Source organism: Simochromis diagramma, unplaced genomic scaffold (assembly GCF_900408965.1).
Source record: "Simochromis diagramma unplaced genomic scaffold, fSimDia1.1 OVJJ01000338.1, whole genome shotgun sequence".
NCBI lineage: Eukaryota > Metazoa > Chordata > Actinopteri > Cichliformes > Cichlidae > Simochromis > Simochromis diagramma.
In genome coordinates, this window is record NW_024387088.1 from 146028 (window position 1) to 173325 (window position 27298).

General features: G+C 39.8%; 2 protein-coding genes and 2 long non-coding RNA genes across 4 annotated transcripts in view; all 4 read left to right on the forward strand.

Moving 5' to 3' along the window:
• The window catches only part of LOC120742701 (GTPase IMAP family member 8-like), a 33657-nt gene extending 20074 nt beyond the window's left edge, over nt 1–13583 (forward strand). Inside the window, 2 exon segments of the mRNA XM_040046141.1 lie at nt 11928–12481; nt 12483–13583. Coding sequence (XP_039902075.1) covers nt 11928–12481; nt 12483–13082 — 1154 coding nt within the window. The 3' untranslated portion in view covers nt 13083–13583.
• On the forward strand, nt 1578–3016 carry LOC120742713. The gene is made up of 3 exons (XR_005697934.1): nt 1578–1835; nt 1915–2149; nt 2471–3016. It is a non-coding gene; the product is annotated as an uncharacterized LOC120742713 (long non-coding RNA).
• LOC120742711 lies at nt 7575–11909 on the forward strand. The gene is made up of 3 exons (XR_005697932.1): nt 7575–7803; nt 10522–10656; nt 11772–11909. It is a non-coding gene; the product is annotated as an uncharacterized LOC120742711 (long non-coding RNA).
• Nucleotides 13584–18777: 5194 nt separating the features above from the next.
• cmasa (cytidine monophosphate N-acetylneuraminic acid synthetase a) lies at nt 18778–25775 on the forward strand. The gene is made up of 8 exons (XM_040046146.1): nt 18778–19177; nt 20808–20950; nt 21032–21187; nt 23611–23747; nt 24511–24605; nt 24695–24866; nt 24962–25127; nt 25377–25775. The coding sequence occupies exons 1-8, from the start codon at nt 18963–18965 to the stop codon at nt 25589–25591; spliced, it is 1299 nt and encodes a 432-aa protein (XP_039902080.1). The 5' UTR covers nt 18778–18962; the 3' UTR covers nt 25592–25775.
• The last annotated feature ends 1523 nt before the right edge of the window (nt 25776–27298 follow it).

Here is a 27298-nt window from a genome sequence, read left to right on the forward strand (position 1 = left end):
AGACCAGGTGAGCCATCAAATGCAATGATAATATAGCATGCAGTAATGTTACTAAATGATATAACAATATTATACAATGCAATAAGTTACGTGTGTGATATTTATATTTGTGCTTTGTCTTTATTGTCTTTCCTCAGGAGAACAATCTGAAATAGATGAAGACCTGGTTAGCATGGTGATTGAGGACTCCCAGCCATTTAGCATTGTGGAGGACAAAGGATTCAAAAGATTTGTTAAATCATTAAATCCTAGCTATGTTCTCCCCACTAAAAAGGTCATAAAAGCAGTGAAAATTTAGTTTTTACAGAATAAAATGTGAACAGGCAGGACTGAGGCTCAAAGCCTCAGTGTGTAGCTGTCCATACCTCAACGTTACAAAAGCACAATCACTGTCCACACCCCAACCACACCTCACCTCACAGTAAATGATCATTTCCATTTTAAGCATTTCCAAATAATCATTTTCCATACTGCCAGTATAAATATACACAGTGTACTGCCATCACTACAATATACATGTTTTACACACTCCTTTTGTTGTTGACATTTACAGGCTGTGTGCAAAAGGCCACACTCTTCAAATTAATGCCAACTAATATTTTTACATCCAGTAGGTGTCCTACTAGAGCAAATGAAGCTTCAAGAAGCTTTGCGCTGGGGTGAAGCAATTGGATGAAAAGCTTCAGTGCTTCATGAAGCTTCATCTGCCCATCACTACCAACTAATATTTTTACGTCAGAGAAGAGCCAAAGTTAGAGCTGCTTGCAGTTAATCATTTGTCAATAACCTAAATATATGTGAAATGAGAACTTGTAAAGGTACTCACCTGTCCTGGTTGCTTCTTGCAGGATGTGGAGCAAAAGACTGAAAGTGGCTCAATCACCTGCTTAAGAGCTCTTGGAGCAGACCAGTGTGCCAGGTTAGGGAGTATGGTTAAAGAGGGTTTTAATTTGTATAGTAATGGGTGAAGCTTATGTTATTGGTTTGTTTATAGTACGTGTTGGGAATATGTATATGTTTGTTATGTGCTTTAATGTTATTGTATGTTTGTTTGTGTGGAGGGTTATGTTTTCATGTTGGTTAGTTAACCCCATACTTGGGCTATTCCGGATGCTCACCTGAAAAGGTAGAGTATAAAAGGAAGCCATTTTGTTTAGTTGTAGTTAGTATTTTGTGCTGTTATCATGCGCCTTCTTTAATAAAGTGCCAATCCATGGATGTATTTTACTCCAGTCTCGCATCATATTATTGGACAGAACCTATGACCGCCGGCCAAAACTGACAGACACCTTCTCCCAAAAGCAATCAGAGAGGAGTATGCTTTGGGCATTGTGATGCTGTTCCCCTCGCTCAAAGATCCATATGCAGACAAAGGCTATGTAATAGTCAATATTTATTTATTCAACAGAAAATTATTTAATGATGGACATAAAAAATATCTGATATTTTGTTATGAGCTAAATCTGACAAAATACTTCGTGTTTTCACGTAACCAGGAGCACTTCTATGATGCAGCAAGTGGTACAGGATACATTTCTTGGCATTTGAAAACTGTCCAAAGAAAGATTCGTCATGGACCTCCAACACCACCTAACAGGTTGAGAGACAGTTCTTCAGGTGGCCCAAATCTCCAAAGGATTGTGAATGTTATACACATGCTTGATGGGGATGCTTGCAGGGAGGCCATGTCTTTGCTTAACCATACTACAGACAATTTTGTGATTTTCCAGAAGATGAAAGAGACCTTTTAGCACCATCAGCGGCTTGTTAATGACCCAAGCAGAAGCGTTGGTATTCTATCCACTTTTCTAAGATTCCTGGATACAAAAGGACTGGTAAGTTAGAATTCATTTTTTAAAATGCTTTGGAATTTGGAGCTAGCAGTTGTTTCAAATACAATTTTCTTTCTTAAAGACGGAGCAAGACTTCACTCTCCTGTTCAATGACGACACATCCTCCAGGTTGCTTCAGAAATGGAATACATTCTTGGTAAATGGTAAATGGACTGATTCTTATATAGTGCTTTTCTACTCTCCCGGAGTACTCATAGCTATAAAAGAGGCTAAGAAGCTCACTTCAACATCAGAGTTGCTTCGCTTGGTTCAGTCAGCAGAAGGTCATCCAGAAAATCATCAAGATGATTCTACCAGTGAGTTGTATTTTTTTGTATATTAAAGGTTAAAGCTGCATTCAGGGGCAAATATTAATTTGTTTCTGTGTTTTTTTTTTTACATTTAAATTCATACAATTAAGACAAATTAAATATTTGTCCACTTTTTCTAGTTTTGAATGTCAAACAAAGAATTGTCTGTTTTGCTCATATGATGATCCAGAACTAGTAATCCGATAGAGTTTTTATTTCTTGAGTGTCTCTAAAAGTGTGTCTACTTTTTGATAACTTGGTTTTCATTGTAAAACAGATCAGTACATTTGATGAAATGGTATTGATTTTGTGTCTTTTCATCTTCAGCCTTTGAACATGAAATGGCATTGCTGTTGTTGTTGTTACATCTCCTTCCACCACCACCAGAAGGACAAAGGTCTCCAAAACTCAGGGCAAGTGATGCAAGTCACAGACTTCTAGTCTTTCATAAGGTTGTGATTTATCACGAAATTTCAATAATATGAAAGTCTTTGAATCTTTTCTACAGTTTTTTTTTTTCTGTATTTAGACATTATTTCTGTGAATAATTTTTAGTTTCCTTATGTTAACCCCAGTCATGCTGCAGTCTGGAAGAGCATCTCTGCAATCAAGGTCAGCAACCATACCCCCTCACTGTTGGGCATCAGAAGAGCAAGACTGACACCTTTTACATCACCATGGATAAGCATCTCATTCCATGTCAGGCGAGCCACTCAGTCGGGCCATTTGATGAACTTTTCAAAGCACATTTTGTGTTTAATTTGTACCAAGATAATATAAAGCTGGACTTGTTATTGCAGTGCAGTGGAAGAAGACATGTCTGTCTTTTGATAACCATCTTGTGAGATTATTATATTAGCTTATGCCATGTTAGACCCCTAATTAAAGATTGTGAAATCATTATGTAGTTTTAGTTTGCATTATTCTCCTGAAGAGGTGATAACTATTACAGTTATTAAACTATAAGAAATACTGTTTTCAGAGAGTCATCACCTTATTTGTCTGATTAGAAAAGAACAGAACATACTGCACAGGAAGCCAAGGTCATAATTTAGGCTCACTGAGAGAGAAAGAATGTGGATGTTTAGGTTTTATGACTAGGTGGAGGGGGGACTGAAGCTATAAGAATCTGAGGAACGCTCAGACACTTCGAGATCAGGTGGACACCCTCCCGCGGTCATCTCCCCTCCGGATGGTTTATGCTCATAAAGTGCTGAATTGTATGGAATAAAATGATTGTTGATTGAGCATTTATACACTGAGTATTGTCCTTCCTTCAGCCCAAAGATTAAAAGAATTGGGAGGATTTAACAATCTATATGCATTAAGAGTTGTACATACCGAGGAGAGATGCATAGTGTAATTCTTTCTCAGAATTTAATTTTAACACTTTTCAGTGAAGCCAACACTCACCAGAAGGTTAAAAATTGTATGTCAGAGTCTCAGCAGTCTCTAAAGTGTTATTTTAACTCTGTTTTGCAAGTTAAAACATGAACTCTGGCACGGTGTTAAATATTTTAACTATTTCAAAAATGTTGATTTAATTAACTCTAAAGAGTGTGGAGCTTTACACATCCAGTCATCCACCCATTCACACACACATTCACACACTGATGATGGCAGCTACATTGTAGCCACAGCCACCCTGGGAGCGCACTGACAGAGGCTGCTCTCTTTGATATTTAATCAAAGAGAGCAGCTTTAAACACAACATGTTAAAGTCTGAATTCTCACAAAAGGTGACTGAAACGCAGTTGATTGAAGAATGAGTTTGTCAGCATGAAGCTGCTGGTGTTTGATTGGTCGCTGTCAAAGCTGCTCATTAAAAGCACAGCATTTTTCTGATTAGATTGTCTGGTTGTTTAGTCTCAAATTCTAGTTTATCATGTTTTCCTGTAAAGCTTCTTTCTTAGAAACATTGATGTCAGCTTCTCACACTTCTCTACAGAGGTTTGTGTTGGTTGTTTAGTCTCTTTCTCTGCCTTCAGTGAATTATAATTTTCCATAAAACCTTTCAAATATGTGTACTCCTGTGTTAAACTATGTGTTTCTTGAGTTATCCCATGTTTTTTCATTAAGACATTAACCACTTTTTATTTTATGTCACTTCTGTCTCCAGGGGTCTGTTTCAGGAAGCCGGTTTAGAAAACTCAGAGTGAAAAACGATACTCAGGGTTGAGTAACCCCGAACTGTCCAACTCGGAATATTCGGATTCAGAAAGGCTGATAACAAGTAGTTCAGTCAACGCGGAGTTGCTTTATTAACCCCAAGTTAAGCGCGCGCACGAGGATACATAAAGCCCTGATTAGTGGAGCACAGATTAAGCGAGTCACCATGGAGACGGAGGGAAAGAAGGCGCGGTCAATGTATTTTACAGCGCTTGAGGCCGAAATTCTGATGGCAGTATATGCCGATAACATGCAAAGCTTGCGGAAAAAAAGTAACACAGCCTCAGCTGCAAAAGAAAGGGAGCATGCATGGCAAAACATAGCCAACAGAGTCAATGTGTGAGTGTTAATTTAAACATTGATCTAGGGATTTCCACCCATTTAACACGTTATTTTATTATATTTTATTTTATTTTTTATTTCATACATTTTATTTTGTGATGTGATGTGAGCGCAGGTGCAACCCAACAGGCCCCAAACGTTCCTGGCAGCAAGTAAAAATGAAATATAAAAATATAGTCCAAACAGGTAAGGTGTAATTGTATTATGAGCCATAGTGCTTGGTCTGTTTGTCCGATGTAAATCAATTGCAGTTAGAGGCTACATTAATTTTCTTTCTGTAAGCACTTATTGAAATTATCTGAGCACATTACAAGTACATATTTGCTTACTCTGTATGCTGATATGCGACCTGTTATAGCCAACAGAAAAAAAGCGGAGGCCCGAAAAACAGGTGGGGGTCCTCCACCACCACCACTCACAGAGGCTGAGCAGTTGGCCCTCAGCCAAAACAGTGGGCGCCCTGTGGCCGAAGGCATCTCTGCGGGGACATCCTACATAGTGCCTACATAAGAGGTAAATTCAAAATAATACATGATGTGCATACATCCTTTCTTCACAGTCACCTTTGCAGTGCTACTCATTCATTTGATAAACTCTTTACCATAATGAATTATTTTGTAATGAAGTTATTTTCCTACTGATTTTGCCTTCCCTTGTCTTGGCTGTCTTTGAGAGCATAATGACAATGAAGTGTAAAGTGATTGCTATATGTTTGTTAATTGCCATTTGGTCCCTTGTAAGTTATAAGTGACCTGTATAAACCTCATATTCTATCAGTTGATGGTGATGGTGTACTGCATCTGGTGCAGCCTCCTGTTGAGCCAGACCAACATGCAGTTGTGAGTACTCTTAATACTCCACAGATTATATGAGTTTGCAGTAGAACAGCAATGTTGTTAATTTCTTTACTGCAGGAAAATAATGAAGAAACAGTGACAGCTGTTACAGAGGAGGAAGCAACAGAGACACTTTATGAGGTTTACATCTTACAATGGAAAATATAACAATTGAATAAAATGTGGTACTATAATAAAACCATGGACTTTCTATGTCTCTAACAGAGTGATGATGGAAATGCAGAGGAAGAGGGTCCAGCCACTTCTCCAACAAACCTTTCCTCAGTAAGATGTTCAGCACTGATTTACAACCAACCTAAGTAGGCATGTACTATGAATGTCAATGCTACTTTCTGTGTTTCAATAGCTCCCTGTAAAGCAGCTGTACAAGACCTATTTGATCAAGAAAATAAAAAAATGTGACTTGGAAATGGAACACTTCAAGCAGCAGATCCAAAAGACCACGATTGAGATTTTACTACTGGAACATCAGTTAAGGGTGGGTGAAGTGGTCAGAGATGGACGAATTATTTCAGTGTTTGAACAACATAATAATATACTTATTAATACTTTGTGTACAGGAAATACAGGCGACCAATAAAGCCAGTTGAACAGAAAATCTGTTTATTCTTCTTTCAACATGTTGAGGTGATGGGTCAAAGGAAATGATTGTGACATATGGTGTCTCTGACTGCTCTTCCATCTTGTATGTCCGTGGGAGGGTCAGGATGTTCATGGTTTGGATCACTGCTGATGTTTGGTTCAGAAGGACAGTGTTCTCCTCTAATTGTGGCAATGTTGTGAAGAATCACACATGCCACAATAATGTCACATGCCCTTTCTGGGGTGACCCTGAGTCTTTGAAGGCACTGGAACCGGGCCTTGAGCATTCCGATAGTCATTTCAACTCTGGCTCTTGTCCTGCAATGAGCCAGATTATATCGCTGCTGTGGGCCCGGTTCAGGGTCAGGGTAAGGGGTAAGCAAATAGGGTAAACATGGATACCCCCTATCACCAAGCAAGTAGCCAGTGAACTCTCCTAAGACAGAAGGATACACTTCAGGTCAAATGTCCCTGAAGCAATTGGTCTTTATATATTTTAAAGTATTTTCAACTCACCATGTCCAAATTTTGTGCTCAGTGTACATTCACGAAAAATTCGTGAGTCATGAACAGAGCCTGGCCACTTGGCTTCCACATTTGTGATAATGTTGGCAGCATCACATATGATCTTCACAGTGCAGAGAACACAAATTAGCATCCATTACTATAATGAAATAGTTTGTTAGTTTGAAATGCTACAGGGAACTATGTACCTGTACATTAATGCTGTGGAAAGACTTCCTGTTCACATAGTCTCCTTCATTTACTGAAGGAGCAATGATTGGAATGTGAGTGCCATCTATACAGCCAATCACACCTGGGAACCCTGAACATAAATGTAACATTTAAGTAGTAGTTCAAGTATCACCACATCATGAATTAAGTTTCGTTCATCCTGATACCTGCAATTTTGTGGCATCCCTCTTTGATAAATCTTGTGGGTCTATGACCGGGGAACACCACAAACGAGTACAGGAGACGTTTCAGTGCAACTGTAACATTCCTGACTGCCCGACAGACGGTAGCCTTGGAAACGTGCTCAGCGTCACCAATATTATACAGAAAGCTCCCGTTTGCAAAAAACCGAAGTGCAATACAAATAATATGTACAGAACTGAGAGAATGTCCGCGATGTGTCACATGAGCAATATTAGGCCTGAGGATGTTATTCAAATAAATTATAGATTGTGCTGAAAAACGGTAACGTTCACACAGGAAATCATCAGGAAATGATAAAATGTCCGAACGCGCTCTAATCACTCTCTCCCGGCGGAGAGCTCTGCGGAGAATTTGGGCTTCAACATCTACTGGCTCTTCAAGGAAGGAGCACGCCATGTCTGACACCTGCTGACACTTCCTACAGGTTTCCGACAAAGAGGCGGAGAAAGTCAGGGTTAGTTGAAGTAAACCTGCTAGGGGGCAGGTTAGCTTCACGGAGTGTGTCGTCATACTAACTCACTCAGAATTAATTTAAACTCGCTTTGTGAAACCGAAAACCCAGAGTTTTCGTTAACTCAGGGTATACTTACTCAGAGTTTGCACTAAACCGGCTTCCTGAAATAGGGCCCAGACCTTCCCACCTGCCACAGGTAGGAGTCGTGTCCCAAGCTGTCTGAAGTGGCCATATTTTTGTTGACTGGAGTGCCTCATGTTTTTGTAGAGATCACCTGCGGATCGTTTTCTCTGAAGTCTTCTCGCCGTCGATTGCTGGTATGTGTTTATTTTGTGTCGTACGTTTAATTATTTTACCTGGTAGTAAACAGGTGTTTTTATAGGTTGGAGCTGCAGAAACCTCATTTTGGCCACTTTGTTTAAGAATCGGTCGGCGCCGTTTGATTGGTGTGTAACTTTGAGTTGTTACAATCTTAGCATTACTGCTGTCACAATGGTCTCTTTACTGTAAATGTTAATTTTACGGTACATTACAGGCAGTCTGGTCTTGGTGTGAGGCTGATATCTTAACAGCGGACTGCTACTTCTCTGGGCTACATTAGAGAAGTTCTGCTTTCACTTTCTAAGCTTTCGTTCGGGTTTCCTTCTGCCCGTTTCAGTAACTGGATGCACAGTAATTAGCTTTACAGTCGGCTTTTTGTCTTATGCACAACCGAGTTGGATTTATGGGCTCATCTAGAACATCTAAAAACTAAAGTTTTTATAATAGTGTTTGAGGCATATGTGGACTATATGCGAGCCTGTTAATGTACTTTTCATGTATTGAATTGTTCAAATGGAGCAGTTTCACACATGCGCAGTACAGGAACGTACGCGTTTTCAGTCGTTTCAGTGTGGATGAACAACTCTTCGGAAATGATTAAAAATGATAGTTTGGATAACACGTTCTCACTACCAGAACGGGCTCAGTTTGGATGCGCAGCGTTTTTAGACGAAAACGCCGTTCTCAAATTTATCCGGATTAGTGTAGACCTCAACCAAAGTGCCGTGTAGCAGAGACACATCCGTGTGAAATTTCTGGTTCTTTGGCCTTTTCCTTATTATTTTCTCAGCCCCTTATGTGTCCACACTTATATTTAAAGGGTTACATACATGTATGAATGTCTGTGCAAGTCTTTATATCACTGTCATGGTCCTGGGTCTTTGAGCCAGATTATGAGTTTGTGTTGTGACTCATTCTTTTGGATTCAAGAGATTTTCATATTCTAGTTCTGTATTAGTTGGTCTTTACTTTTGTATTTTCTGCATCTAATTTCATTCTGTTAGTCCGTCCTAGTTTCATCTCAGTGTTTTGTGCCTGTGCCTGTGCGTTTTACTCCTTGGTCTCACCTAGTTCATCATGTCTCCATGTCTCTCCTCTGTCCCACTGTCAAGTTCACGTGTCTTAGTTTGTATGTGTCTGTGTGTGTGTGTGTGTACTTCCTTTTTTATTTTGATAGTCTCCCATCTTGTGTGTTTTATATTCAGTTTTGCTTCACCCTGATTCCTCCAGGTTCTGTGCTCCCCATGTGTGTCCACTCTGACCTAATCTCCTCCTGTGTGCTGTTTGTGTCGCCCTCTGTTCTGTCACGTTGTAATTATACTCGTGGAGCTGAAAGTTTTCCTCTCTTTCGTCCACTTTTGTCTCTACGCAACGTTACTCTGCCTTGCCTCTCTCCTTCACTGAACACAACTCCCCCTCCCCCATCGCTTCACCTGCAGGCAACAACAAGATGCACACGGCAGCTATCAAAGAGGAGCTGGTCGGTTAAAAGAAAACATCTGGAAATTACTATTTTAGTGCTGGTCGCGTTAAGCTCGTTAAAATGACGTTAACGCTACATTTCGACTGCACAATTGTGAGCTTTTTTTATACACAAAAACAACATTGTTTTATTTTATTTATGGAGCATTATTATTTAATAAATGCTGATAATTTATTTCTGAGTTGTTTTTTTCATGTACATCTACACTGGATGTTAATAAAAGTGCCTGTGTGAGATCTGGGACACAGCTTTGACTAAGAACTCTCTTTTTGTTCTTACTTTATGGCTTTAAAAAAAAGCTTGAGATATATATCGTGTATCACCATCCAGCTAAATAATATCGAGATATGAATTTTAGGCCATATGTAACGTAACATTATGTAACATGCTATGCTCTTCAGTTGTACAGAGTGGAGGCTAGATTTGGCTGTGTGATATGTTACAGAGAAAGTATTTGCCTAGCTTCTGGGCGTTGCCCTGGATGCCTGGTCAGATATCATACCCTTGATATGCTCTTTCTTTGATTTATTAAAAAGCCACCGTGGGCAGCATGGTGGTTAGCACTGTTGCCTCACAGCAAGAAGGTCCTGAGTTTGCATGTTCTCCCCATGTTTGTGTGGGTTCTCCATGCAGTTAGAGGGGTTGGGTTAATTGGAAACACTAAATTGCCCATAGGTGTGAATGTGAGTGCGCTTGGTTGTCTCTGTCTATGTGTCAGCCCTGCAACAGACTGGCGACCTCTCCATGGTGTACCGTGCCTCTCGCCCTAAAACACCTGGGATAGGCTCCAGTGACCCTGAAAAGGATAAGCAGTAGCAAATGGATGGATGGATATTCAAAAGCCAAACAGAAATATGATGACATGGAAAATAAGAATTTAAACCCTCAGCTGGCATATATAATGACGATTTTCATTCAGGGTGGCACAAGCCACTGTACTCCTAGTTTGAGTCACAAAGTTAATGTCCCAGACAGGGTCTTCATGCAGGTTTGTGAAAGCAATAGAAACATCAATATTAAATACAGAGTCTGTGATTAACTGTCAATACTCAGATCTCCACAATTACATAGGCTAAAAACTAGGATTTGAGATTAGCTCTCCTTTTTTCTTCAATACACCAAACACAAAATATGAATTCTTCTCTCATACAAAAATAATTCAACTTGAATCACGTGTAACTAACAACTAGCTGTTCCTGTGTCCTTCTCACCTTTCTGCCCCACCTCTCAGACACGTTTCCACACGTTCCAACACCGCAGAGCGATAAAGAGGAAACTGCTGAGCAGCAGAACATCAGCAGAGCCAGAAAATCACACATCAATTGCCAATAAAAGACAGACATGGCCAGCAAACACACTCGTCCTGGTGAGTACATTTAAAAATACTAATCTATAACATTAATTTTATATAAAGGCTAATAAAAGTCAACAGCCACTTATTAAACCAAACATGTATCAGATTCTAGACATTATTTTAATTTATGTCCTTGTTTGATCTATCCCTTTAACAATTTCCCGTTGTTATTACTACTTTTAATGGTACTTTGTACACTGTGATTCAAATCAGAATTTTAGTCTACAAATCCAAAAGCTGGTTCATGAAATGCCCAACATGAACAACAACTCTCAAAAGTTAAAAGAAAAGTTTGACTGAAAAGTTCTTTTCTTTTATTAAAGCTTAGAGTCAGAAAGAACGTAGGAACAGAATTGTTTTTCAATTAATGTCATCTGGAGTTTCTTGATGACACGAGAAGTGGGAAAAAAAAGATTTGAACAGTTTTCCTACAAAACTACAGAGGAACAAAAGAAGCAAGGTGTTTTCTTGTTCGTCTCCTTCAACATTTGTTCTGTTCACTAATAAACATGATTCTTTACCCCGCTTCAGATTAATGGTCCACTTACCAAATCTACCAAGACTTTATTTCCTTGTTTGATCCAATTTCCATCCAATTCCAAAATATTTGTAAAATCTAAATAAAGCCAGATTGCAATGATTAGAAAATCTAACACCCAGATTTTATTTACAATAGAACATAGAAAACACATCAAATATTTAAACTGAGAAACTTACAGTATCTGTGTGCCTTTTCTCTATTTAATTTGATGTAACAGGGGTGACAGAAGTCAGGCACCTACTGGTTTGGAGTCTCTAAACAGTTAAATATTACTATACTGTAGGTATCATCATATATGGCGCACATGAAGAGGAAGTCATACAGAGGTTGAAGGGTGAGGGAGAGATGGTGTCTTGACATCATGATCTATAATAATTGACACAGTAAGAAGGTTACTGGTTCAAATCCTTCTGGGATCTTTTTATTTTTTTCCTGGAGTTTGCATGCGTTTCCCACTTCCCAGCTTCCTCCAACAGTCCAGAGACACACTTGACATAATAGAAAATACACATTGTTTGTCTTCAGAGTTTGAATTGTGAATATATTAACTTTAAATTTTACCTTTAAAATGTTTATTACTCTTCAGCTAAACAAGAAGAACCAGAGAAGCCAGAGCTCAGGATTTTGCTTCTTGGAAAAACTGGAGTTGGAAAGAGTGCTTCAGGAAACACCATCCTAGGAAAGGAAAACGCTTTCGAAGTGACATCATCAGAGTGTCAGAAGGAAAGAGGAGAGTTTGGAGGTCAAAAACTGGCTGTAGTTGATACTCCAGGTCTGTTTGACACCCGTAAGCCTGAAGAGGAGTTAAAAGCAGAGATGGAGAGAGCCATCTGCTTTGCTGCTCCTGGTCCTAATGTGTTCCTGGTTGTGATTCAGGCCAACAGTTTCACAAAAGAAGATCAAGAAACAGTGAAAATCGTTCAGAAGATGTTTGGAAAAAGGTCAGCATGTTCCACATTAGTTTTGTTCACCCATGGAGATGACCTGAAGTCAGATGGAAACACCATAGAAGAATTAATCAGTAAAAATCCAGCTCTCAGTGACTTCATCGATCAGTGTGGTGGAGGATATCATTTCTTTAACAACAAAGACAAGGATCCCTCTCAGGTCAGAGAGCTGCTGGAGAAGATCAACACCATGGTTCAGAGAAATGCAGGAAGATACTACACAGTTGAAATGTTCAGAGAGGCTGACCTTAGGATTGTTCTTATTGGGAAAACTGGAGTTGGGAAGAGTGCATCAGGAAACACCATCTTAGGAGAAAAAGCTTTTAAAGCCGTAGCAGCTTTTTCCTGTAGTAACGTCAAAGTGTCAGAAGAAAACAGGTCTGTTTGATGGTCAAAAACTGGATGTAATTGATACTCCAGGTTTATTTGACACCAGAAAAACTGAAGAGGAGGTGAAGGAAGAGATCAGTAGCTGCATCAACCTTGCTGCTCCTGGTCCTCATGTGTTCCTGGTTGTGATTCAGGCCAACAGATTCACAGAAGAAGAACAAGAAACTGTCAAAATCATTCAGAATATGTTTGGAGAACAGTCAGCAAGTTACACTATGGTCTTGTTCACCTGTGGTGACAATCTTAAGGCAGATGGGGTGACCATAGAAAAAATGATCAATGATAATCCAAATATCTCTAATTTCATCAGTCAGTGCGGTGGAGGATATCATGTCTTTAACAACAGAATCAAAAATCCCTCTCAGGTCAGAGAGCTGCTAGAGAAGATCAACACAATGATTGCGAGAAATGGAGGAGGATACTACACCAATGAAATGTTCAGAGAAGCTCAGAGAGCCATGAACAAACCAGAAGCCGACCTAAGGATTGTTCTTGTTGGGAAAACCAAAGTTGGGAAGAGTGCAGCAGGAAACATCATCTTAAAGGAGAAAAGTATTTAGATCAACATCCTCTTCTTCCTCTGTAACATCAGAGTGTCAGAAGGAAACATGTCAGTTTGAAGGTAAAACAGTGGCTGTAGTTGATACTCCAGGTCTGTATGAAACTAAACTAACTAAAGAGGAGGTGAAGAGAGAGATTGTTAGATGCATCTCCTTTGCTGCTCCTGGTCCTCATGTGTTCCTGGTTGTGATCCAACCAAACAGATTCACTAAAGAAGAACAAAAAACTGTGAAAATCATTCAGAAGATATTTGGTGAACAAGCAGCTGATTACACAATGGCCTTGGTAGTCCATGAAGATGATGTGAATAAAGACACCATAGAAGAAGCAATCAAACATCCAGATCTCTAAGACTTTATCAGTCAGTGCCGTGGAGGATATCGTGTTTTTAACAGCAGAAACAAGGATCCCTCTGAGGTGCTGAAGGAAATCAACAATCTGACTGAAAGAAAAGGAGGATGCTACACCACCAATATGTTTGAAGAGGCAGAGAAAGCCATTAAAACAAAGATGGAACGACTTCGGAAAGAAAATCCAGAGATCACGGCCAAAGAAGCAAGATACAAAGCAGAAAGAAGGAACGAGGTTACTCAGGGGAATTGGGATGCCATTATTGGTGGAACTGCTGCAAAAGTTAGTGCTGGAGTTGCTACTGCTGTTGGTGCTGCAGTTAGTGTTGGAGTTGGATATTTTGCTCAAGGAGTGAAAGGTATAGGAGCTGCAGGGTCGGCTGGATTTGCATCAGGAGCTGTAGTGGATTTGGCATTAAAAACTACAATTTTTAAATTGAAATTGGGGGATTGTGTTACACAGTAATACTCAGTGGAAGTCAACATTTGGAGTGGGGCAAAAAAGTATTTGGCAGCCACCGATTGTGCAAGTTCTCCCACTTAAAAAGATGAGAGAGGCCTGTAATTTTCATCATAAGTATACCTCAACTGTAAAGAACAAAATGAGAAAAAAAACCCAAACCAGAAAATCACATTGTCTTTTTAAAGAATTTATTTGGAAAATAAGTATTTGGTCAATAACAAAAGTTGATCTTAATCCTTTGTTATATGCCCTTTGTTGGCAATGACAGCGTTCAAACGTTTTCTGTAGTCTTCACAAGGTTTTCACACACAGTAGCTGGTATTTTGGCCCATTCCTCCATGCAGATCTCCTCTAGAGCAGTGATGTTTTGGGGCTGTCGCTGGGCAACACAGACTTTCAACTCCCTCCACAGATTCTCTATTGGATTGAGGTCTGGAGACTGGCTAGGCTACTCCAGAACCTTGAAATGCTTTTTACAAAGCCACTCCTTCATTGGCCTGTCCCCTTTGTAGAAAAACAGCCCCAAAGCATGATTTTTTCCACCCCCATGCTTCACAGTGGGTATGGTGTTCTTGGGATGCAACTCAACATTCTTCCCCCTCCAAACATGGCAAGTGGCGTTTATACCACATAACATTCTCGCGGGTTTTGTCCCTGTGGCCTTAGACAGCTCTCTGGTCTTGGCAATAGTGGAGGTTGGAGTCTGACTGTTTGAAGGTGTGGAGATGTGTCTTTTATACTAATAACGAGTTTAAACAGAGGCCATTATTACTGATAACGAGTGGAGGATAGAAGAACTTCTTAAAGAAGAAGTAACAGGTCTGTGAGGGACAGAATTCTCACTTGTTTGTGGGTGCTAAATACTTGTTTTCTGCACCATTATACAAATAAATTATTTAAAAATCATAAAATGTGATATCCTGGGTTTCTTTTTTACATTCTGTCTCTCACAGTTGAAGTGAACCTATGCAGAAAATTACAGGCCTCTCTCATCTTTTTAAGTGGGACAGCAATCTGTGTCTCCCAAATACTTTTTTGCCCCAATGTATCATCAGCTGGTAAACAAGGAATTAAATGAAAAATAATAACAGTAATAGTGTGAACCTTTTTTCAGTATGTGTTAGAAAGAGAAACAGAATATATTGTGGCGAGCTTATACAAGGAGGAGACAGAGGTGTCCTTTGGTCTTGCTTCCCGTGAGTTAGCCAGGGAGCAGAAACAGAAAACACAACAACATCAAAAAGGCGTTCTCTCCACCCAGAAACACACAGTCGCAGAGAGAAAGAGAGCGCTACCTGTAACCATGGCAACATGACGCTGCCGCCTGGAACAACAGAACATGGCTGTCATGACCCCAAACAGCCCTGACCTGCTACAATATGTTACCCAAAGAAGAAGGACATGAAGCTGAAAGAAACAATCAGTTTCTTTGGGACAGCTGAGTTTTTGTGATCATTTAGCAGTAACTTATTAAGGACAAATTATCATAAAGACAGAAGAACATAACCACAGCATAGCATAACTGTCTTTATAAGTCTCTTTTTTATGTTAATTTTTTTTTATGTGAATATAATCCATCCCAGCCTTGCCGTAATGGTCCATTTGATTCACCTTTTATTGTTTATTTTATTTTCACTTACTGAATACGGGACAGACTTGACTGGGGGAAAGAAGGGGAGAAAGAAAGAGGGAAAGAGAAACAGCTGAGAAGAGGGACGGGGGAGAAGGGCAAAAAACAAAAACCAACAGAACGGGCAGAGAAAAAAAATGCATATATCAATCACCTGGATCACCTGCTGAGAAAGAAAAAAGAAAGCAAGCAGAAGAGAACAAGAGTAATAGAATAAACAACATCACAATGATATATGTGAATATGACAGTAAATACTAAATATTAAACATTATTGTGCAGCACGTAAGATCAACAGAACACAGTGTGCTTTGAGGTAGGAGCCAAAAAGGGTGTAGTTTGTGGGTGTGATCACCCGTGTGTACACCTGTGAGCATGGACGCGCTTGTTTTTTGTTTTTTTTTAAAAGGTTCCTTCATGTAATAATCTGCTAGAGGGTGTGGGGGGGCCACAGCCCCGTCCTCCAGGGTATGAAGCAGGTATGGAGGAGATCAAAACTCCAGACATCCAGAGGCCCCCAGAACACAAGAGACCAAGGAAGACCAACAGAGGGGCAGCCGCGCCACTGTCCCAGTAAGAGCTGAGGAGAGTCCCAGATGAGGGCTCACTCAGCAGCCGCGGAGCAGAAGCCAGGGGGAGTTGCAGTGACGCGCCCGTGAGCTCCGCCGGCAGCCAGCTGTGCCTGAGTGACCGAGCCCCAGGCCGAGAGGCCGGGGGCACCCCACCTCCGAAGTGGCCCGAGCGAGCCCCAGGCTCCAGGCCCCGATAAGCGGCCGCCAAGGAGTGAGCCGGTGTGTACCTGGACGCCCACCCCCGGACACAAAGAACCACCAACGCACCGATGTCTGAGGGGGTCCGCCACTGGCAGGGGAAGTGGTGGTAGGGGGAGATAGGCCTCCAAACCTTGGAGGGCCTGAGATGTCCCCAGAGAGGTAGCGTCTGATACCCAACCTCTTAATACACATAGTTTTGTTCATCTGCTGAATAGCACATGTTCAAGACTTAACACAATACGTTAGCAACTACTTTTATATTGCCCTTGTTGGTTACCCCGGACGGAATATTCTCAATAACTAGTTTCTTCGTTGCTGATAGAAACATGTCATCTCACGATTCTGAGCCTAGTTAATGATTGGGGGAATTTGAATTTTGAATTCTACTTTGTACATAATCTGACAGACTTATTGGTTTAATGTGTCTTGAAGCTGTGGTCTCACATTTAGTTTGATCTCCTGAAATAATGTTTCATTACTAAAACAGATTAAATGTATTGATGGGGGGGTTTTCTTTTCTTTTCTAACAAAAAAACCTGGAATGAACCAGTTTCCCATGAAGAAGTTTCACTGAGGTGTTTGAGCTGATCAAATGACATTTATTTCATGTTTTCTCCACTGGGTTAAATACATTTTTATTCAGTGATTAGATGGAACAAATTAAGAAGTCAACAGTCAAGTGAAAATAATCTGCACACAGAGGGTTGGAAAAAATGCACCAGCCATCATTGTGAATCAGTTTGTTTGGTTTCATCCAGCAGCACCACCTGCTGGACTAACTCTAACCTGCAGTCAAACTTCAAACGAAGCAGAAATATTTATTTCACCTCTGAACTTTAAGCGTGTGCTCATCTGTGCTGAGAGATGCGAAATCAACGAGACTGAATGTGGATGGATTTTTTTTAAATCAACTGCTGCTATCAAAATCAGCTCAAAGTAATAATTAATCAGAAATAATGTGTGTGAATTGTGTCAAAAAAGATCAGAGAAACTTGTTAATATGAGAATAATGTACAAAAAGACCTGAAGTTAAGGCTGGAACTGAAAACGCACATTTATTAAACACAACTACAACAATGTTTAAATAATAATAAAATAAGACTGATGCAAACACTGCAAAAAACTTAAGACATTACAGTAATGGTAAAACACTATAATAGTTTTATACATTAATTTTACTCTAAATTAAACTTACAGTTGCTTTACTCAAACAGGATACAATATGAGATATTGTAATAATTGTAATTTTACTGTAAATTAAATTACATCAAATACATTATATTAAATTGACAATTATTGTATTTGAAATATTTCTTACAACAACTACTGTGATATACGGTATTTACTACTAGACCGCCTCAATGTCACTGGATCAGCCCTATTTCAGTACAAACACATTATTGTAAAACGCTGTCAACTTGTGGTGAAATCAGAAATACAGTTCAGAAAATGCTGCTTAGGAATGGGTCATTTAGGAGTAAGTAAACCAGATGTTCCTTCCTAAAAGCATGCAGTACAGTTAAGCATCTGGTTTCATAGCAGCTTGTAAATTTCGTCATTTTAAACTGATTTGTGTTTCACAATTTGGTACGGAAACTGGACTAACTGAAAAGGAGGTGAATAGACAGATTGTTCTCTTTTGTTGTTTTTTCAGATTCACCAAGAAGGAAAAAGTAATTCAAAATACCTTTGGTGAACAAGCAGCACGTTACACAATGACCTTGTTGACCCGTGAAGATAATCTGAAGGAGCAAGATATAATCAATAAACATCCAGATCTCAGTGCAACACGTTCAGTGACATTATCAGTGAATGTGAGGGAGGACATCGTATTCTTAACAAGAGAAACGAAAACCGCTCTATAAGGTCAGAGAGCTGCTGGAAAAATCAACAATAACAGAGCAATAAATGGGGCTGGCATCTAAACACTCAGTGTGAGGGCTGAGTGAAGGATTTTAGACAAGAGCCAACGTTTGGTTCTTTAAAATCACAGCCTTTGTAACCGATGGGGTTTTTTTTTTTTTTGTTTTTGTTTTACAGGCTTTTATCCTTTGCCTGCTGAATCCATCTCATTCAAATTGTAGTTTCAACACAGCGGACAGCTCTTTTCATTTCCTGACTGCAGTTCCCCTACCCTTCTTTTAACCTCTTATTCCAGTTAGGAAAAAGAGGTATCGCTTCAGTCTGTCTGCAGATCACAGTTAATGTTACTGATTGAACAGGTGTTCCTGGTGTGTGTTCGCTGTTCAAACAGCTGCAGGTACAGCAAAATGTAAGCGAGGAGAATAAAATTTAATACATTTTCCAAATCACCACGTTAATACACACACAGGTCGGTACAGTGCGTATGTCCTGGTTCAGCTCATATAATAAGGCGCATAGAACAAACTATAAACCCGCCTCCTCTCCCTGCAGAGGGCTGAGGAATCTTTCATTAATGATGACGCTGTGTTCCGGAGACCTGATTGGTCAGTGGGCGGTGCTTTCACACCTGTCGCTCTCTAAAATTTTACTTAACCTGCTCCGGAGCAGGTAGATCTACTGCACAGGTTATCATAGCGATTTATGTCGGTAATAAGTGAGCCACCTTCATAGTAGGCCACGGAAGTCACTCGGATAAAACCAGACCTTGCTTCGTAGTAGGAGTAGATCTTTGATGTCGTTATGGCATCCGCTAGACGGAGAAACAAGGAGACCTCGTTAGACGAATGTCAGTCATCGAGCAAGATGCCGCGGAATGCCAAGAGTCACATAGCAGCTTTAATTTTAGCTCGAGGGGGGAGTAAAGGGATCCCGCTGAAAAACATCAAGATGCTGGCCGGGGTCCCGCTCATCGGGTGGGTGCTGAGGGCCGCCGTGGACTCGGGAATGTTTGACAGGTGAGGAAGGACAAGAGCTTTTATTGTAGGGTCAGATGAACGATCAACAGCAGCCAACTTTAATTTATTTTGGTAATGAAAACATCAAATCAGAGCAGATTTGATTATATTAACCTACTTCTGCCCACGTGTCATAACGGCCTCCTTAAAGTATTCTGCACATCAGTAAAGTCAGGGAATATAAAATACATCAGTTTGCTCCCTGACCGCTACTGCTGAGCAGCTGCGTGTTCAGCTTTCAGTGTGACGTGGAGGAGTCCCACGCGTCCTTTTAGGATGTTTACTTAAACAAAGTCACAAAGGAAGAAAACTGCTCGCATTTATCTACTATATTCCACTTCTTTTTTTCATCGGCGTGACTCCGCAGACATAACCTGCAGATTATGAGAAACATTTTCTAACATTTTTGTCAAACTTATTTTGACTTTACAAACACTATTACGATCTGGAATTTGTCTCTTCCTATTAAAGTCACCCTCAGCTGAAACATAACTACTCATACACTTAAACTGTGAGTTACAGCAATTCATACAATTATGCAACAAAACCCTAAAACGTCCAAACTGCCAATAAGTTATTGCACTGTGAGCTCAGTTTAATTATCCGTTAACAGTTTAGTGCCGCTGCAGCCATCGTTTAACCAACATGAGATCATTCATCAAAAAAATCTGCTTACTATAAGTGCAGGTTTGTTGTTGTTGTCTTGTTTGTTTGTTTGTTTGTTTTTATCGTACATCAGCTCCGTTCATAAAAAAATGCGCACTGAGCTAGGGCATAATTTATATTCCAGCGAAAAGAATAGCAATTACCAGTTATTTAGTCTTCCTACAACTGGTTTGTTAGTTTACCGATAATCTTGGAGGTACGTGTGTCACCAAGAGGCTGGTAGGTTGTGTGCGTGTGGTTAATTACAGACACAAATTCTCATTTTGTTTTGTTAGCTTTTTGCAGGTCATGTCTTGTTTTCTGATAAGGTGAGAGTTCTCTGCCATCATTATCACAGCTGGCTATGTCATTGTCGACAATTATACTGGACACATTTATTAATATTAAGCCCAGAATCCCTCTTAAGCCGCCCCAACAGGTGGATACACAGATTTGATTTTGCAAATTTCCTGATCCACCCCCAATTTGTTCAGTGAGCTTTCATGTGTTAAGTAAAAAAAATGTGAAGAGACCGAGTCTCAGTCTAATCTCCTTAATTATAATGGATCACATCCATAGACCAAAAGTCGATATCGATATAAAAATGTCGACATAAAAATTAAATAATCAAAAAAGAGACGGAAGAAACACCCTTCAACTATATTACCAGTGTTGACTGTTCAAAGTTCCAACTTCCCTCTTGCAACACCACAAATTCAACACACTGATCCGAACAAAAACGGGAGTAAACAAACAATTAAAAAAATAACTCACGACAATTGGTAGAGAAATTAACTGTTTTGTATATCCAAAAACAAAAATATCGGGCGATATATTAGAGTATTGTTTTTCTTAATCGCTTACATTGGACGATATCTAATCACTATATCTTTGGCTATGAGGACAAATTACAGAACGTCTAGTAGTGTTATGAAAAGAGACGGTTACAATTAATAATAATGATTATGCACCTTCACTTTCACAGTGTGTGGGTATCAACGGACCATGATAAAATTGAGGAAGTTGCAAAGGCATGGGGTGCTCAGGTGCACCGGAGGAGTCCTAAAGTCTCCAGAGACTTTTCCTCATCAGTAGAAACCATCCAAGAGTTTCTTGAGCACCATAAAGGTAGGAACATGTTTCTAAGATGGTCTCAAAGCGTGGCCGTGCTGCCACACCGTGCAGATTACTCTGCTTTTGTTTTCACAGAGGTGGATATAGTTTGCCACTTCCAGGCTACATCACCGTGTCTCCACCCGTTCCATGTGAAGGAGGCCTTGGAGAAGATCACGGTGCACGGTTACGATTCAGTCTTCGCAGTGGTCAGGAGACACCAGTTTCGCTGGAAGGAGGTTAAAAAAGGATGTAAGTGAGCAAGTCTGCACATTTGACCTCTGATCTCACGTTTACCTTTTACAAAATGTGTTACTGTCTTACAGAAAGTATTATGACGAGAAAGAGAATGAGCTGCCTATTTAGTTAGAAATATACTGTAGTATATTTTTATATAATAAGCTCAAGTTATTCATCTATTATCCATTACGTGCTCCTACATGTTTGTATAACTAAACATATCAATGCCCCCCTTATCTGATTCTTATTGCACTACAAACCTCTTAAAATGCATTTAAAAACAACAAAGAACATAAAATTAATGTAATGAATGAGGTGTGTGCTCTTGGAGTGCTTCTTATATTTCAGCTGCCTAAAGGAAAGTATTTAAACTATTTTTAGAGGGTGTGGTTATCCTGTTCATCTTGTTTGTCTTCTCTTCCAAATAGACCTGTGTGTTGTGTTTTTACACTCACTTTCTCAGTTTTCACAAAAAGGTCAGATTTCTTGCTGGTATGTTAAAGGATTCAAATGACAGGGAGGAGGAGCCATTAAATAGAGGATCTTTGCACCTGCACCTTAGTAATTATTAACTGCGATAAACAAAATCAAACAGGTGCTTCACTGGACAAACAATGAATCCTTACAGTGACAGTCTTTCTTTTTTATACTTGTTTTTTAACTGCTTGGTGTTTCTAAAAATGGGATTGGAGAACTGGTTCCAAGTTGAGAACTGGTTATTTGAGCTATTACAGTACTAAATTTCCAAGCTTATTGGCTCCCTTCATCTGATAATTATTGATCTGCATGCAAGCAGCTTTCGGTTTTGATACTTACTCACACTTGTGCTTGTTTTCCACCCGGGGGAAGCACAGAGGCAGTTGTTAGGCATTCATGGATTACTCGTCTCCCTGCAGAGAATGTTTGTTTTTCAGGCAGTTTACAAAATACAATATACTGCCAAAAGCATTTGCTTGTCTAACCTTACATGCATATGAACGTCCCATTCTTAATCCATAGGGTTTAATATGATCTCTGCTGACGTTTTGCAACTATAATGGCTTCAACTCTTCTGGGAAGGCTTTCCACAAAATTTAGAAGTTATATGGGAATTTTTTTTTTTTATGATTCTTCCTGGGGCACATTTGCGAGGTCAGACAGTGATGTATTATGAGAAGACCTGCCTCACAATCTTCTCTCTAATTCACTCCTCACATAGTGCCTCAGTATCTGCTGACCCTGCTCTGTGATTATATGTGCCCTACCACTTTTTGGCTGAGTTAAAAGGGGTACCAATAATTAAGTCACTGCACTACTGTGCCTGACATTTCTTACCAACCTAAATCAGATGCAGCAGATTCATGTAACAAAACAAAAGTCAGGTACTTACATCATTTCCCAGTATGTTGATAGATTGAACAAATAACAAAACACTGATCTTTTCAATCTTGTTCACTCTCCATAGTTATACTAATAATAATCCAAAACATCGCCGGTTATCACGGCTGTCACTAGTTCATTTTCCACTTTTCATCATTTATATCTTGCATTCATTGCCAAAGAGGAGTGCAGCCATCTGTCAGGTGCGCAGCTCCAGGTAGTGGCTGGTGGCATTGTAACTTTGAACATTAAACTGCTGCTGTACATTAATGAAACAAAACTAATAACAGCTAACATTTAAAAATCTAGCTGACTAGTCCCACACTTTTGTATTTTAAAAGAGGCATGAAAGACCCAGAATCTCACAGAAGTGAAGGGTTTTTGCAGGAACAGTGAATCCCCTCAGACAAGAACTAAAAGACTCTTAAGTTCCTACTGTCACCATACGGAGTTCTAATATATCCTGATGCGGTGAATCATAAAATCAAACTTTAAGTCCTAATTTAGTTGTTAATTCCTTTTCACTTGCTTACTTGTCACCAATAAGACATTTTGAACCATGCATCCTGTTTTACTTGGCATAAAGTCATTTCACTTTGGCACATGCATGTATTTCTAAGTTGTGTTTGTAATTACGCACACAACCTGTCGGTGCACTTGATTGCACACCTAGCTCCAGGTTTACAACCAGTTTAAAGGTTAACTCATAAACTGGTTGTTGGAGGTATAGATCGTGACTGTTGTTCCTTTTACTGGAATTTCCTTTTCATCCTTCTTCATCGTGCACACTCGTGTTTCCTTTTTTCATTAGTTTTATGAACAGATCAATACAACTCTTAACATGTATATGATAAAAGACATACAAACAAACAAAGCTACAGAATTTAACACATTTCTCACAGATTTGGTCACCCACCTACTATGATGGCATGAATTTCCCTTAAATGTCTTTTTAAAAACTCAGTTCACTCACAAACTGGTTACTATGTCAAGAAGCAGACAGCTTCTCTGTGTAAATAACTACTTGATGGAAAGAGGAGTTTGCATTGTTATTAATGGATCCTGTTTCCTTCTAGCTGGTGAGAAAACAGTGCCATTCAATCTGGAGCCAGCCAAACGGCCGCGGCGTCAGGACTGGCCAGGGGAGCTGTGTGAGAATGGCTCATTTTACTTCGCCAAAAAAGAGATCATTGAAAAGGAAGGACACTTGCAGGTAAAGGTGGTGGTGATGGTGGTGGTGGTGCATATATGGTTTAAAATGACTATAATGTCTTTATAATGACTGAAAAAACAGCCCCAATGCCCAACAGTTAAATAGTGCCTTTTTTATTCCTGGTTGGCACCAACATTAAATACACACCTATAAGACAGCAGCAGATGAGATTGATGACAAATGGATCAGATTTCATCAGCTACGTTGTCAAAGAGATTGTTCAATCCCTTTTGCTGGAAAAATATCTGGGCATGCTGTCTGCAACCTTTTGAAATCTCCAGACTCTTTATTATGAAAAGGAGTCCTTGGACTGCAGGAAAAAAAGTCTGCTTAAAACAGGAACAATGTTATGTTTATAGGGAAAAAGTGTCATTGAATAAGAAGCTGAACTTAACTGTGGGAGGAAGTAAAGAAAAAACAGACTTTCTGAGCTGGATTTCCTGTGTTGAAAGTTTAGTTGGTTGTGCTCTATTTTTGTGGGATTCTTACTGAAACTGATATTGGGTTCGATTTCATTTGATACTCAGTGTTACGTATTTCTCTTTTTAATTGTTGTGTAGTTTGATGTATTTAGGAGAAGAATCTGGCAAATAACAAAACAAAACCGAAAACATAAGGACAGAGATCTGGCTGGTACCCAACAAGGGAAAAAAAAATCTGTAATAAACCAAAGGACCAAATTGGACTGTGACAGCTCCACGGCTTTTCCAAACCCTTTGTGTAACAATACATCTAAGTCATGCTTGTGTTTTCACCTCTGTAGGGCGGCAAGTTAACCTACTATGAGATGCTGCCGGAGTACAGCGTAGATATAGACGTGGACATCGACTGGCCTGTGGCAGAACAGAGGGTTCTCAGGTGAGAAGCGCCGAAAATAATGTCTACCAGTCAGCTTTTAATCAACTATCCATTCCCTTTCCTGATGCAGCCTATGTTTCTCCAATCAGGTACGGTTACTTCGGTAAGGACACTCCAGAGGTGGTCCGCCTAATGTTCTGCAACATTTCCGGCTGTTTAACTGATGGAAAGATCTTTATGTCTGTGTCGGGAGAGGCAATGGTGTCTGTCAACACCAGAGACACAACTGGGCTTCGGATGCTGCAGGAAGAACAAGTTGAGGTTGGATTTTTTTCAGCTGTCTGAACAGAATTACGTAAACTGGCCCATCTTGTGGAACGTCGCTCACAAAACTGCACTCTGTCTCGCTTCACCAGGTCATACTGTTGACCACAGAGAAAGACCCCATTGACCCAGCTTTGCTTCAAAAACTTGAAGATAGGATAATGTGCAAAGTCGAGAAGGTGGGGCAGGAGCCGCTGAATGATTTGCAATCAATCGTTGAGAAGAAGAAGCTGGAATGGAAGGATGTGGCGTTCATGGGTAAAACAACTGTATTTTTATTTGTTAACAGTTTAATTGGCAGGAATTGGAAACATGTTGAGGCTACTGCTTTAAAAAGTCGTGTATTTAACATTTATGTAAAAGTGTTTTGCTGTTTTAATCAAATCTGAATAGTGTCTGGCAACAAATTAACAAAGATGTCTGACTGTTTGTGTTTGTGCAGCCAATCTCTGCAGCTTGTTTAAGTAAATTATTTTAGGGACTAATGATCTTCTGTTCCCCTCTCAGGTTTTGATCAAGCAGATGTGAAATGCCTGAACCTGGCAGGGCTGAGTGCAGTACCCGGCGATGTTCCAGCTGTGGCTAAAAAGGCTGCAAAGTACATCTGCCATTGTGCTGGGGGATCAGGAGCCGTGAGGGATTTCACCGAGCACATTCGGCTGCAGAAGCAAATGGCAAAATCTCAGAGGGAGCACGACCGCATCGACCGCCACAACTTCTAATCTTAAAAGAAGTCTACATGGAAAAGGTTGAGAGTAATAAAACAAAACAATGCACATGCATGTTAGAAGTATTGAGGCCAGATTTACAGTAGCCCACCCTCTTTCAATCTAAGGTTTTATATTTCAGGACATCAAAAAAAGTCATGTGGTCCGTACATAAACGCAAAACACATTAACACATTATTTTTTAAATAAAGTGTTTTATAAACTACAAGGAAACTGTTCCTACTAAAGGTCCAAACAACAAACTTGTTGCACCAAAAATGTCTTTTTTTTTTTCCACTATGGCTAAGCAATGTACTTGACCTCTTAGTTTCTCAAAATTGTGTTCATTTTTAACACTAATAGAAGTGTTTTTTTTTTTTTTTTTTTTTCCGGTTGATTTAATAAACCTGGTCAAAAATATTCCCTGGCATTCAAATCCAACTTGGCAGTAGCTGGGTTAAAGCAAAGAAACTTGCACCCAGACCTCATGCAGTGAAGGTTTTTGTCCCCCCCTCCCCAAACACACGCATGCGCACACACACTATGAATAGGATTCTTGCACATGGAATAAAAGAAGAAATTTTGACAACGCTTTGAATTTCATACGTTAAATCAGATGTTAATTTTGGTTAGGGTTTAATTCCATCACACAAAGTAAAGCACCAAATGTAAACATAATGCGTTAAGCTAGCACTAGCAAGGCTGCACTGAACTGTCACATTTACTACAAGGACACTGGAGGACTGTACTAGAAAGCAATGTTTGGGGTCAACTCTGAAGCTACCGTGTAAGATCTCTCTGTAATCACAAATCTACAGATGGAGTCACTGTTATGTTTTTCTTTTTTGAAACTGGCAGATAGTGTCTCCAAGTCCTGGGAAGAAGTCATGCAAAAATCCAAATAATTACAAAACAATTGATTGCCTGCAATAGGCTCCAGGTGTGCAGGAGCTGGAGTTGGCCCTGCCCAGGGGCGGATCCCAGGTCAGTTCAGGAGCCTTATGGAAATTCCAGCCACCCACCGCAGCATCTAGCATGTCTAATGTGTGTCACAGAGTTGCAGTTATAGTTAGATAGATAGATGGTTAGATAGATAGATAGATAGATAGATAGATATAGAGAGAGATATATATTATTATTATTATTCCCCTAGTGACTCCAGCTGATGTAATCAAGGTACTTGAATCCTACTTCAAGGATGATATAAAGGATAACAAATCAGTGTCTCAAGATGACATTCTCTTTCTGAACATGTTAAAGGAAGGCATTTACAAAAACACTGAAGGACATTATGAAATGCCACTTCCATTTAAGGAGAGACCCCTCCTACCAGACAATAAGCAAATGGCCACTGTGCGGCTTCAAAGCCTCAAAACCAAACTGTCAAAAGACCAAAGGTACAAGGAACAGTATATAAAGTTCATGAGTGAAATATTGGAAAGGGGTGATGCAGAGGAAGTGCAGAATGAAGCTAAAGAAGGAGAAAGATGGTATATTCCTCACCACGGGATATATCACCCCCAAAAACCAGACAAACTCAGAGTAGTGTTTGACGCCTCCGCAAAATACAGAGGTACCAGTCTTAATGATCATTTGCTGTCAGGCCCAGATTTGCTGAATAGCTTTAATGGTGTTCTCATCAGGTTTAGAAGGCATCAAGTTGCATTATTATGTGACATTGAAAAAATGTTCCACCAATTTCACGTGTATGAAGCAGACAGA

What these genes read in the sequence shown, in the direction of transcription:
- cmasa (XM_040046146.1), top strand. Translation starts at nt 18,963, where the DNA reads ATGGCATCCGCTAGACGGAGAAACAAGGAGACCTCGTTAGACGAATGT. An exon ending in GACTCGGGAATGTTTGACAG is followed by an intron (nt 19,178 to 20,807) that starts GTGAGGAAGGAC and finishes TCACTTTCACAG; the next exon opens with TGTGTGGGTATCAACGGACC. An exon ending in GCAGAACAGAGGGTTCTCAG is followed by an intron (nt 24,606 to 24,694) that starts GTGAGAAGCGCC and finishes TTCTCCAATCAG; the next exon opens with GTACGGTTACTTCGGTAAGG.